Genomic DNA, 13447 nt, shown 5'->3' on the forward strand with positions numbered 1-13447 from the left:
GCATTAACAGTTTCATTGAGAATACAGACCATGAGTCTCCCCATCCCTTTTCTCCTCTATCGAGCGATGCTTTACAGGGAAAGGTCTTCAAGTATGCTGTATCATTTTAATATTAATGGTAAAATCCCATGCAGAGAGTGCGTTGGAATCTTTCACTACTGTATCTCATTTTGCATGTGAACACATATCTATTTCAAAGAAACACATAAAGCATACACAAGCTTCTATCTCTGCAGTTTAACAGTCATAGAAGGACTAGTGAAAATAATTAATTTCTTGTGAATATCTGCGGAAGAAAAGCTGCAAGAAGCCTGAAGTTCACACATGACATGTGTCCTTCTGTATCCAATAGGTTGTGATACTCAAACCAAGTGGGTTTTACTGTTGGACACCTAATTGTGCTGGTGAGCGTCCAACACTTTATTTAGTTGGAACTGACACCACAGTCATTAGCCTCATTTGACATTAAAAATGTTAATCCTGTGAGAAGAACCGTGGTGGTGGGTGGATGTAGTTTAAAAGATCCAGTATAGTGTGGGTAAGTGCTGGGGTTGTGGCAGGATAAGGAGGTGCAACTTGGAAGTAAAAGGCCGCTTGCGTTGGCAGCTGTGGTACCTGCCTTACTTGTCTAGGCATAAAATACTGGCCCGTGATTTGTCGGGGTCTTTGTGACAGATCTTAAGTTAACCCTCAATTTCAAAAACCTGGACAAGTGATAACTTTCATAAAGTGGCCTCCTACGGCATTTGCAGGGTACTGGAATTATGCGATTGTGCGACCGCTGTAGTTTTCGCATAGTTATAGATTTTCAGCATTTGCCACACTATCCATCAGCTGCTGCGTAATCTGTAGATTTAAATTAAAAAAGGTGTTTCTAGCTCACACAGTTAAAAAATTACTGAAAACGTAGCAATGTGTTGCCGTGCAGTGGAAGGATCTTTGAAAAAGTTGAATGGCCACCTTTCAGTTGCTTGTTGCTATATTTGGTTGTTAAACTGTTACTAATGAGGAGTAACGAAAGCACAGCCAGTGCTAACGTGTAAAAATTACAAATTATGAAGTAATGCTATCACAAAATGAGCCACATTTGAATAAGCAGCTACCTACATTATTATCACATGAAATCTCTCTATTGATGTCATAACTACACTTTCACAATTGCCTTATAACCTTCTTGCTTTTTCAAATTTGTTTGAAAATAGACCATTTGTCCACAATTTTTTTCAAAATGCTCTTGCGGGAGAACTGGGGTGGGGGTATATCGCTTGCTATGCTCACTTGCCACATTTCACTCATCCCGAACGTTTACACCCCACCACTTTCAAATGTGACCATCCACTGGATGACATTAAAATGATACCCCCTGAAAAAATATCTGTGGACCACCATGCACGGAAAAGATCACACTAATATGACATACTATTGGGACCCACACATCACAATATTTTCGCAATACAGGGAACTCGCATGCCCATGCTAATTGAGTGTGATGTGACTCATACTCGGAGAACAATCACAAATGCTACAATAGCCCACATAGAAATGGAAGAGAGTAAGATATTCTGCAGTTTCAAAATAATAAAGGACTTTGAGGTACATCAATCTAGAATGAGTAGAGTCTGTTGGTGCGGGGTGGGAAAATGTGGGGATTTGTTGGGTATAGTTTATATGTAGTTGTCCTGCGTTTAAGCAGGATCGGCTCATGGACATAGGCCCTGGTATGTGTGGCTACCAAAGCGAATAAAAACATTTATAGCTACATTTCATTTTCTTGTTTAATTTTCTAGAGTTTTTGTTAGCGGAATCCCAGTCCCTCTGGAGAGTTTGCTTTCTATGCTTAGTCACCTGGTGCAATGTCGAGTAGGATTTCAATTATTTCATTGAGATGAGGTTGGTTCCCATTCAAGCTCTCTAGATTTTGAAAACATTGGCAATGCTATCAGCTATATGTGATAAAATCAGTCATAAGCTTTTATTCGATATGCAAGATATCTTATAAGCACACATACAATTCAGCCATTTACAATGTACAAAAAGCATCACTTTAAGAAATCAGTATTGAAACTCATGTTAAAAAAGATAAAAGGACATGGAATGCCCATAATAATTTAGCTAAAAAAGAATTAAACCGCTACTGACAATCTCTTACAACGAATAAGCCAAAACTGTTTTAAAATTTTTGCTATTCCACATACAACTGGGGGAGATCCATCATTAGGATGCGTAGAGCTACTAGGTAGCTACGTGTACCCATGTTTCGGCAGAGAGGTTTCAACCAAAAGCTCCTGGGCTTTGCATAGTCCGGGCATTCAAACAGAACATGCGAGATGGACTCAATCCTACTCGGACAACAAGCACAGTTGGGGGACATATGAGCCGCTGATTTCCAGTTTGATACCACAGCCCCAAGCGGGAGGGAACCAACTCTAAATTTAAAATATAGGGCTCGGTCAAAAGGCAGGGTAATAAGGTCCAAGTAGGGCTCAAATACCACAATATCTTTAACTAGTAAAAAGGCAGCAGTAGACTTGCAATGGTTCGGATTTGTAATTAGATGCTCCGCAGCCCATTTCCAAAAAAGGGTCTTGGCAACCTCTTTTGGAGGGGCTGAACGTGATGACCAACAGTCCCCCAGTCCGATTTTCTCCAGAAGCTTTTTAGTGTCTCTCAGCCATCTTATTTTTGCCCAGCCACCCAAGCTCATTATTTCCCCCAGGCCATCAGCGTAGGATTTTAGCTCTTCACCCCTCCAAATTCGTGTCCATAAGAGGAGAGGGCGAAGTTGGGCTTGATCTTTGATGTTTTTGCAGCCTGTATCCAGCAACACTGGTACGGACGGTGTACTCAGGGGGATGGCGATAATGGATTTTAGTAGCTTACTCTCCACTGTCGCCAGGGTGTCCAATCGGCAGTGGCCCCACAGTTCTGCCCCGTACAAGGCTGATGTCACTACCTTGGCCTTGTAGATATCGATTACTGGGGTAAGCGATCTCCTAGGTGAAGCCCGGAACTCCCTCAAGAGAGCTCCTCCTACTCTCTTATGGTTAAGGACCATCTTGTCGATGTGAGGTGCCCAAGACATTCTGTCCGTTATCCGAATTCCAAGGTAATCGAATTTGGATACTTTCTCTAAGGCAACACAGTTAAGCGTAGGTGGGCGGCCCAGTTTCCTTGGGGGATTTAGGACTAGATATTTAGTTTTGTCCACGTTAATTACTAGACCCTTTGCAGCACAAAAATCCTGGAAACGGGTTAGCAATTTCTGGAGGCCTTGTGGAGTCTTCGAGATCAAAAGCGTGTCGTCCGCAAAAAGCAGGGTGGGGATCCGCACTCCTCCGAGACAGGGGGCATCGGCTGGTTCTAGTTGGAGATGTTCTACCACGCCATTCACATATAGTGAGAATAGGGTGGGCGCCAAGACGCAGCCCTGTCTTACGCCCCTGGACACCGGTATTTTCTCAGTGAGCTCTCCGTTTGTACCCCAGCGGACCTGTGCGAAGGTATGGGCATGGAGGCTAATGAGGAGGGACAGAATGTAAGGGGGTAATCCCAACTCATAAAGCACCCTCCATAACTCTTCCCGGGGGACTAGGTCAAAGGCAGTCTTCAGGTCTATAAAGGCCAAATAAAGACTGCCCTTGCGTAGCTCCACCACCTTCCACCCCAGAAGTGCCAACCTAAACACCTGCTCTATTGTCCCCATTCCTGCCCGAAAACCTGCCTGAAAGTCCGATAGTATTTTATTCTCCTCCACCCAATGGAGAATCCTCCCAAGTATAGCTTTGCCTGCTATCTTTTGGGTGGAGTCTATCAGGCTTATGGGGCGGTAGTTCCCCGGGGTTTCTCTACACCCTTTTTTGTAAATTGGGACCACCACCGCCCCTTTCCAGGATTCTGGCACTGGCCCTCCCATCATGATGTCATTGAGGAGAGCAGCAATAACCCTTCCCCACTCCACTGGGTATGCCCTCATAAGGTCCCCCGGGAGGCCGTCTGGGCCAGCTGCCTTACGAGGGGCTACCCACCCTATTACTTTTTCAATCTCTAAAGGGGTAAAGAGGTCATAGGCGTGAGGTTCAATTACTAGTGGGAAGTTCATCCTAACATTCGGATCCCCATCTGCCGGGAGGTATAGATCCCCAAAGTGTTTTACCCAACTTTGAGGCGGGATGTTACAGGGTCTCATAGCTGCCTCGGGCCTATTCCGTGTGCCTATAAGATTCCAAAAAGCCCTTGAGTCCCTACTTTTACTAGCTTGGAGCAGGTCTTCCCAGAATTTATCTTCCCACTCCCTCCTAGCAGTTTTGAGGGATCTATTGTAGGCCTTCCTTGCTTCCTGTATGTCACTGTGGGATTTGTACTTCACTGCCTGAACTAGCTTTGCCTTGTGTACCCTACATGCTTGAGTATACCAGCCATCATCTAGTTTTTTAGATCTCTTGTTACCCGACTTACTAGAGTGTGTGGTAAACACATTAGTCAAGGCCTCTACTAAGGAGACAAAAAGTCCACTCACTCCACCCACCCCTTCTAGGGGGGACCCCAGGGTTGTCACCGCATGATTTAAGAGGGATGAAATTTCCCCAACCCTTGCCTCGGAGAGGACCAGCTTGGCCCATTTTATTCGTCTACCACAGAGCGAGACTTCAGACTCGTCGGGGGGTGCAACTACCGGGTTATTATCGCCCTTTCTTACGGGTCGCCACCACTGATCCATGCTTAAGGAAAGTGAGTTGTGGTCGCTTTCAGTCGCGGGGACCACCAGCATGTCCCTCACATGGTTTCATAGGTATACATCTATTAGCAAGTAATCTATCCTGGAGGTGTGTCCTGGTCTGTTGTACGTATGGGCACCCCCCCTATCCGAGATTGTCCTCCCATTGGCTGCCCTTAGATTAAATTCAAGGCTCAGGGAGTATAACTGGAGCGCCACTTCTGACCACCTCCTGATGGATGGGATTTCCAATGCAGGGATCCCCAGCCTGGTATCCTCCTCATCTTGGTCAAGGGCAACGTCCGAGCCCAAGGGCTCGAACGTGCAGTTCATGTCGCCCGCAACCAGTGTGCGCATCTTGTATGGGGTTTTATTTAGGAGGGTCTCAAGGAGAGATATTACAGATGACTTTCTCCCACCCTTAGTCCCACGGGCATAAACATTATAAACATTTAAAACCAGTCTTCCCCTTTGATCTATTAAGGTGATGTTTTGGATATCTGGGCAGCCTGTGTAAAGCTCCTCTACACTACAGTCTAGGGAGGCTGCTACCCAAATGAGAAGGCCGCCCGAGGGTCGCCCTCTTCCTGTTTCCGAGGCTCGTGCAGGGACGGAATAGGAAGAGAATCCCACCCTGTGTACCGGCACCAAGCTCCATGTCTCTTGGAAGATACACAGGGAGTGCTCATCAACCCAAGCAGTGAAGTCAGGTAGAGCCAGCTTTCTTGCAATCCCTGCGACATTCCAGCTGAAAACCTTAAATACTAGGTCCGTCACAGCTGGAATGTCGCTGGACGCAAGAGTATCCCTGTCTGTGGCCCTCATCAAGGGTGCCTGAAGGGAGCAAGGATCTTGAATATCTTTAAAGGCTACCAGCCCGCTAGTATCTTCAATTGAGAGAGAGTCAATTTGGGAGGGTGATACTCCAATTGGATCTACTCTACTCACAGATTCTTTGTTCGTGCAAAACCTGGGGTCAACCTCCTCCAGTCAGTAGGACCCTGGTGCCCACAGAGGATTCACCCCTGTACCCCCAGTAACCCCTGCCCAACGTGTCTCCCAATTTTGGCAAAAATCAGGGGAGCTTAGACTTTCTCCAGTTAAGCTAACAATTTGCCTGGGGTAGAAGTAGGATAAATCTACTACTGTAACCCCTGGAGCCCCCATATTTTTAATTGGAGTGCAGATGGAAGGCACTACTCTAGGGTCTTGAAAATTTATTATTATGCAGTCCCCCTCCTGAGTTTTTTTACCCTGCCCTACCCACCCAACTCTACGGACACTTAGAATGATCCCATCCACACCCAACGGAATTGGCTTGTTTGACTTAAGCCAATGGATGCACTTATTCTTGAGGGATTGATGGTTTTCCATTTGGCCTTCATTTAGAGGGGGAACATTTACCAGAACAGCAACAAAGGGTTGACAGTCTGGCGGGAGGTTTACTGGGGGGATCCGACGTACTGGATTTCTAGGGACCGAAAGAGTGGTAGTTGGAGCTGTAGGTTGGGGGACAGGTCTAGTGGCTTTCCCTGTTACTAGTCCTTGGGCTTTGTCACGTGTGCCTGATGTTTGGATGTCTTTCGCTTTACCACTGGCTATCTGTGGCTGTTTTTGTGGGAGTGGCTTAGGCCTATTTATAGCAGCCTCTAAGTGTGCTGGTGGCCCCTTAGGTTTTGGCCCTGCTTTGGGAGGGGGAGAAGTTTTAGGAGCTGAGGTTTGTGCTCTGCTAGTGTCAACCTTGTTTAAGCATTTTGGGGGCTTGGGGTCTCTCTGTGGTGGTAGTTCATTCCCCTTTGCGCCCGTGTCCAGGTTTTCACTCACTCTGGCTAGTTGTTTAAATGTAGTTTTGAGTGAGTGGAACCCGTCGAGGGTTGATTGCTCTAATTTATCTATCCTCGCCCCCAAGCCCTTAACCTGTATTAGTAGAGGCATCAAGAGACTATTTACCTTCTCCAGGATATTTTCAATAGTTACACGGTCAGCGAGCTTGGAAACATTAGCGATGTTATAATTTGTAAGTGGTCCCTTGGGAGAGACCACAACATCCCCTTCTATGACGGCTTCATTCTCTGTGGACAGGCCCCTTACATTTTTCACACCAAGTCCAGAGGGCTTTCTTACTCTTTGGTAAAGAGCGGCCTGTCTCACTAGCCTACCCTTTTTACGTTTTCCTGCCTTTTTGCTTATGAGCCTCTTATCCTGCCTAGTTTCGGGAGTTTGAATGTTAGGGGACACCCCATCTGACACCTCATCTGATATTACTATGATTGGGGTGGGCGGTTTTGGTGATAGAGGCTGACTGATGGCTTCGTTTAGGGGTTTAGGTGATACTGGTGGAGATGATTTACTAAGACCACCATCTTCCTCAGTGGCACTAGGGAGAAGCGCGGCCAGGTGTTCCAGCCTATCTAAATTTTGCCCTATTTCAAGCAACTGGGGAGGGTCTATAGAATCACCAGAAACGCCAGCAGGGGGGCAGAGTGAACCCGCTCACTGGCCGGTGTAAGCGCCTGAGCAGCAGCCCCCAAGGATGAACGTCTTGAAGGGAGGTAGACCTCGGATAGGCGCCGCTCAGACATAGCAATCTCCTTTTCTATTACAGCCGCCACCCTGGTAATAAAGCGGTCCATGGTTCCAATAACAGGGCTCCCGGCAATGGCTCCCCTTTCACCTTCACTCCTGAGAGGTTTTCCAGAGCGGGTAGACATGGTTGTAGGGAACCCAAAGGGGCCTCACACAGGCCGTATGTGCACACTGCAGTTGGAGAGGAAAGGGACGTGGCCCAGCCCAGCCTTGACAGCCCCTGACTGCCACAGACTGCCCGCCCTTTGCTAGGGCTTTGCTCGGCGTCCCGCTCGCGTCCCGCTGAGCGTCGAGGAGTTCGTGAAGTAGGGGGCGTTGCAGGCGGGGGCGCGTCTGTAGGTGGGCGCGTCCGCTTGCGCACCTGGGGAAGCAGGGACTCCTGGTCTTCCGAGTCCCTGCTTAGCGCCGACGTGCTGGACCTTTCAGGCGCCTCCCAGTGTCCAGCGCTTGGACCTCGCCTCTCCCTCCTTCCAAGCCGCGAAGCGGCACCCGCAAACTGGGTGCGGCGAGAGGCAGCGGCAGCACAGGACAACCCAGCACAAGAGTCAGTCCCGAGGTCACCGGGACGAACAGCAGCCTTCACAACTTCCAGGTGGGTCCCGCCAAGTGGAGGAAACACGTGCCTTTTCTCTTGGTCAGGCGGGGGCGTGTCTGTAGGTGGGCGCGTCCGCTTGCGCACCTGGGGAAGCAGGGACTCCTGGTCTTCCGAGTCCCTGCTTAGCGCCGACGTGCTGGACCTTTCAGGCGCCTCCCAGTGTCCAGCGCTTGGACCTCGCCTCTCCCTCCTTCCAAGCCGCGAAGCCGCACCCGCTTCGCGGGTGCGGTGAGAGGCAGCGGCAGCACAGGACAACCCAGCACAAGAATCAGTCCCGAGGTCACAGGGATGAACAGCAGCCTTCACAACTTCCAGGTGGGTCCCGCCGGGTGGAGGAAACACGCGCCTTTTCTCTTGGTCAGGCGGGGGCGTGTCTGTAGGTGGGCGCGTCCGCTTGCGCACCTGGGGAAGCAGGGACTCCTGGTCTTCCGAGTCCCTGCTTAGCGCCGACGTGCTGGACCTTTCAGGCGCCTCCCAGTGTCCAGCGCTTGGACCTCGCCTCTCCCTCCTTCCAAGCCGCGAAGCGGCACCCGCGAAGCGGCACCCGCGAAGCAGCACCCACCCGCGAAGCGGGTGCGGCGAGAGGCAGTGGCAGCACCGAACAACCCAGCACAAGAGTCAGTCCCGAGGTCACAGGGACGAACAGCAGCCTTCACAACTTCCAGGTGGGTCCCGCTTCCAGGTCCAACTTCAAATGGGGAAGGAAGGAAATAGCTACTTTAAAAGAAAAAAGCTCAAATGTACTTTGACAGATTTCCATCCAAATATACAGAAAAGAAAAATCTGAAATAACAAAATACAATAATGCAATTTAACTTCGGTAGGATTTGGGAGTCATCTACCTAATTAAAGAATGATAGACACAATGGATAACTGGAATTCTTAGTTAGGTGTACGTATTAAAAATAAATTGACAACGGCATTCCTTGTGGAACAGCAGAACTCAAGAACTCAAGCCGAAATGAGAAAAGAGACGAAGCACCCAATTGAGAATCACGTGGCAAAAGAAATTGCAGCTATTCAGAGCTAAGTCCCTAGTGCCAGTCGCCAACCGGTAAGTGCAAGAATGCAACGAATAATTGGGTCATAAGGCTTTGGAAAGGTCCAAACAGGGCAACCACTTCCATAATATCAGCAGCCAGCGAATAACATCAGTTATGTCCAGAAAGACTGAATTACTTGGGATAAACCTTAATGTAGATTTTGGAGATCACCTGAAACTTTCCAGAACTTGTGGGTTCCTGAGCAGCTTTTTTAGCAACTGCATTTTTCAAAAGCAAATGGATCCTATAAGGATCCATAGACAGAATGGATCCCTTATTGAAACAACAGCTACAGAAGGACTGCTGAGTATTTGTTTGAAAATGCTCGCAGAATTGAAACAATTGGGATAGGCTTGCAGATGAAGCCCCTTTCATTCTGTCATTTTCCCGGTACTCTTAGCAGCCTCCGAATCACCCCACATTGGAGGCAGTCTTAACAGTGGCTACAGTAACTGCTCCCCCCACTTCCTTGCTGGCAATAGTTAACAATTATGATTCAGTGCACACCATTTCTACGCACAGGGCCCTAGTCTCCTCTTCGGTATGTACACAAGTCACCTCCTGACCATGGAAAATGCATTTGAAGTTAATTTCAAGTTTGGCAGGGGAGGAAAATTGCAGCAAAGGCAGAGGTTCTTCCACCTGCCAAGCTCACTGTTGTCCTGCCCAATTTAGAACTGGGAAACTGCTGAAAAACACGCGGAGTCCACTCAGCATGCAGCTCTGCCGCAAGTGCGCCCACCACACCGGTGTAGGCATTTTTGGCCTAGATGTCCCGCACAGTCAGGCATGGATCTGTAAAGATGGCAGGCTGTCCTTTGCAGAGGAATTCCGAGTCCAGGGCCTCTGCCAAACCGGGAGGCTGCAGTTTCACCCTCCAGACCTTAAATGACCCTGTTTTTCGTTTTCCGTTCATATCATCATTTTTGTAACTAAAAGTTGCAATTCCAGCTGTGCAAGTTTGAAAGTTACTTACATCAGGATCTAATTCGACCAGTTCATCTTCTAGCTTTCGGATCTCTTCTTCCGTTAGATTCCCTAGGATTTCGTCCTCATCTAGGTCACGGTATTTTTCTAATTCCTGTCTGTAAGACATGTTTAGAAAAATCTTCGTTTCAACTGCGATGTTTTTGAAATATCGAAGTGACCTAGAAAACAGAAAAGGGGTCGTGTGAGAATTACACATCTAGATCATAATCTAGAAAGCTTTGCTGCCCGGGGTTTTCAGGTCTGCAGAACTGAGTACAGAATGTACTACCTCATTTTGTGCCACTAACGTGCTGAAAACGCTTACAATTACACATATATAATTATTACAGAGAGCACAAGAAATAAAAAGAGGCAGTGATCTAGTTGTGATCTATTAGAAAGTTAAAGAAAATCCCCACTGCTAACCCTTAGTAATATTTTTTCAAACAAAGAAAGTGCACTATTTCAGGGCCAAAATAATATGAACCAAACAATTTCTTACAAGTGCTTCAAAATATTTCCAGCAAAAACCCTGAAGAAGAGGTAATCTTGATCACATCTGAGATTAATGTAGGAGTGCATCATGCTGAAGCATAGCCAGCACTCATATATTCTGTTGTAATTAATGGACTTCAAGAAGTGAAGTATTGCATACTGAAAGCATTTTATTCGAAATATATATGCTTAGAACGTGATTATTAAAGTTATGTGACAATATACATATTAACTTGACAGGAGAATTTCTGTTTACATAAACATCCCTGGACATCGGGCGCCCTGGGCCACTGCTTCTTTCTCCTCTCTCCTCCCCTCCTCCTCTGGCTCTCCCCTCCCCCGCACCCTTCCCCCCCCCCCTCCTCCCAGCGCATTCTCCACCAGGCGGACCACCGCACCCTATTAGCTACATATGTGATGCCCATTGACATGCTCAACCGACAAGTACACTTTGACTTGTGCCAACATACAGAGATCGACCTTTAGTTCTTCTTTTTAATGTTATTTCACTTTGTTATTCATGTATAATTCAATGATGGAATTGATCAGTGTAATAATGACGGGTTTTCATTTCGTTCCTATGATTCATGCAACTGTTAGTAAATGTACTATGTCACGGAAATGTGAGGCGGCATGGCTAATAGAGTGAACTTTCTTTCTTCTTACTTGGCATCCCACCTACGCCATTCAAATTATTGTCATTACAATGTCAGTCAGTCAGTCAGTCAAAACCACTTTATTCGATTAATTAAAATCATAAAAGTATACTAAAACAATGTTAGGTACATGATTAAAAACAGGATAAAAAGTCAAATTAATACAGTTAAATTCATGAAAAAAGTTTAAAAGACCAATTTTCTCTGCTTTTTTCCTCCTATTAAGAGGACATCTATTGCACGAATCCCATTCCTCACTGAAACTCACCAACAATAATTCATATACAAACTACAGTTTTAAAAAGGATGTTTTTACAGTATTACAAGTCCAATCTTTTTCTCCTGATTCTTACGGCAGCTGTTAAAAAACTAGCAATACAATACATAACGAAAGGGGTTTCCAACATTAATAAAAATAACAATGCAGGTTTATATTGAATAAAGCTCATCTCTTTCAGCAAAGGTTTGACATAGCGCTTCCGGGGTTCACTATACCACGGGCAAAAGAATAGAAAATGCGCAGTGTCCTGGACAGACTTATCATCACACTTACATGGGGTAGAATCCTCTAGCTTGCACCAATTTTTCATGTCCCATAAGACCGTATGGATTTGGTTGAAGCGGAATTTTGACAGTAGCCATCTATGGAAAAAATTTGTTACCACTGACAAATAAGGCGCCATTTCAGTAGTAGTGGTTATCATTATATGGCTCCTCACTGAGAGTTTACACAATTCCTCCGCTTCTCGTTCCGCATCACAGAGCTTGATGAAATTGGTTTTCACCCATACTAGATCTTCTTTGCATAGGGATTCTGGACTTCCAAAGATCTCAGGGCGTCCTAGCTTTTTAGCCACATTCTCTACATAAGACAACCACTGAATATCCCTCACATGATCCAATTTCATACAGTCTTTGATGATTTTATGGTTCAGACTAAGGTTCTGATTTAGCCAAAGTTTTATCCATAGCACAATGGGTGCTAATTTTAGCATATCAGAAATAAATCCCACCCCTAATTCAAGGTGTACGGGATAAGATGCTGTTTGCTGGGGCAAACCAAGCAATGATCTTAGGAATTTGTTTTCTTCCACTTGGATGCGGTCTGTTTTTGAATATCCCCAAATAGCTGCCCCATAACGTGCTATTGCAACTGATTTGGCTTTATAGATGGCCAGAATTGCCTCTATAGGTTTCCCCCCTAGTCTTTTTGCGAACCCCAAGACTGCAGATGCAGAGCTTCTAACTGCATTTGCCTTGGAGGTTAGCTGCGGTACCCATGTTCCCCTTTGGTCAAACACTACCCCTAAATAAGTGAAAACCTTTACTCCGGAGATAACTTCACTGCCACAAAAAAATGTTTTTTCTTTGCTTTTTGAACTACCCACTGACATTGTATGCGACTTGTCACTATTAATGACCAAATCCAGATTGGACATAAAAGATCCAAAAGAATCAAGGAGTTTTTGTAGGGCAATCGGGGTCCTGGCTATCAGGACCGCATCATCGGCATAGAGGAGCACCGGAATTGGCCTCCCCCCCATGCACGGGAGGTCATGAGTTACTGCTGTTAGATTGGCCTCCAATGAATTCACGTACAGCGTGAACAGCATGGGGGCCAAAATACAGCCCTGGCGTACCCCTCGTCGGGACCTAAAACTTGCTGTACACTTCCCATCGGTAGTCATCCTAATGGAGGCATTTAGATCTTTATGCAGCTCCGCCAGGAAGTGTACCAAAGAGATATCAAGGCCCATGTTCAGTAGCATAGTCCACAGCTTTGATCTATTAACTAGATCAAAAGCTGTGGATAAGTCCATAAAGCCTAGGAATATGGATCCCCTTTTAGCCCTCGTGTACTTTGCTATTATCAGGTGAAGGTTAGGACATTGGTCTTCTGTGCTCCTCCCCGCTCTGAAGCCGTATTGTACGTCCGTCAAGATGTTATTCCTAGTAGCCCAGGAAGTTATTCTGGCTAATACGACTTTGCCTAGGATCTTAACAGAGGAGTCCAATAATGATATGGGCCTATAGCATCTTGGATCTCCCCTCTGGCCTTTTTTGAACACGGGGATTATGGTAGCTCTGGACCAAGATTTCGGGAATCCCACAACAGTTGAAGCATTAAAAAGTTTAACTAAAATATCTGCCCAGAATAGTGAGTTAGCCTTGAACAAATCCGAGGGAACCCCGTCTGGACCCGGTGCCTTTTTGCCTGCGCTACTCTCAATTGCTTCAATGACTTCAATTATGTTGAAGTTTACTGGCCCTGGCGGGGATTCAGATGCAGGAAGCTCAAAGAGCTCCTGCTCCATATTACTTCCATAATTTTTTTCAAAATGGTTAAGCCAGTCAACCTCAGGGATATTAAGTTCCAGTTCCTCGTTCT

At 46.4% G+C, this 13447-nt stretch overlaps 1 protein-coding gene across 2 annotated transcripts in view; it reads right to left on the reverse strand.

Annotated features, from left to right (window-relative positions):
• TMOD1 (tropomodulin 1) overlaps nucleotides 1-13447 on the reverse strand; it is a 725670-nt gene that overhangs the window by 505071 nt on the left and 207152 nt on the right. For both annotated transcript variants that reach the window (XM_086961851.1, XM_086961850.1), the window contains exon 2: nucleotides 9915-10086. In XM_086961851.1, coding sequence (XP_086817977.1) covers nucleotides 9915-10034 — 120 coding nt within the window. In that variant the 5' untranslated portion in view covers nucleotides 10035-10086. The remainder of the gene's footprint in view (nucleotides 1-9914; nucleotides 10087-13447) is intronic.

Source organism: Lissotriton vulgaris, chromosome 3_1, assembly GCF_964263255.1.
Source record: "Lissotriton vulgaris chromosome 3_1, aLisVul1.2, whole genome shotgun sequence".
NCBI classification, from domain to species: domain Eukaryota; kingdom Metazoa; phylum Chordata; class Amphibia; order Caudata; family Salamandridae; genus Lissotriton; species Lissotriton vulgaris.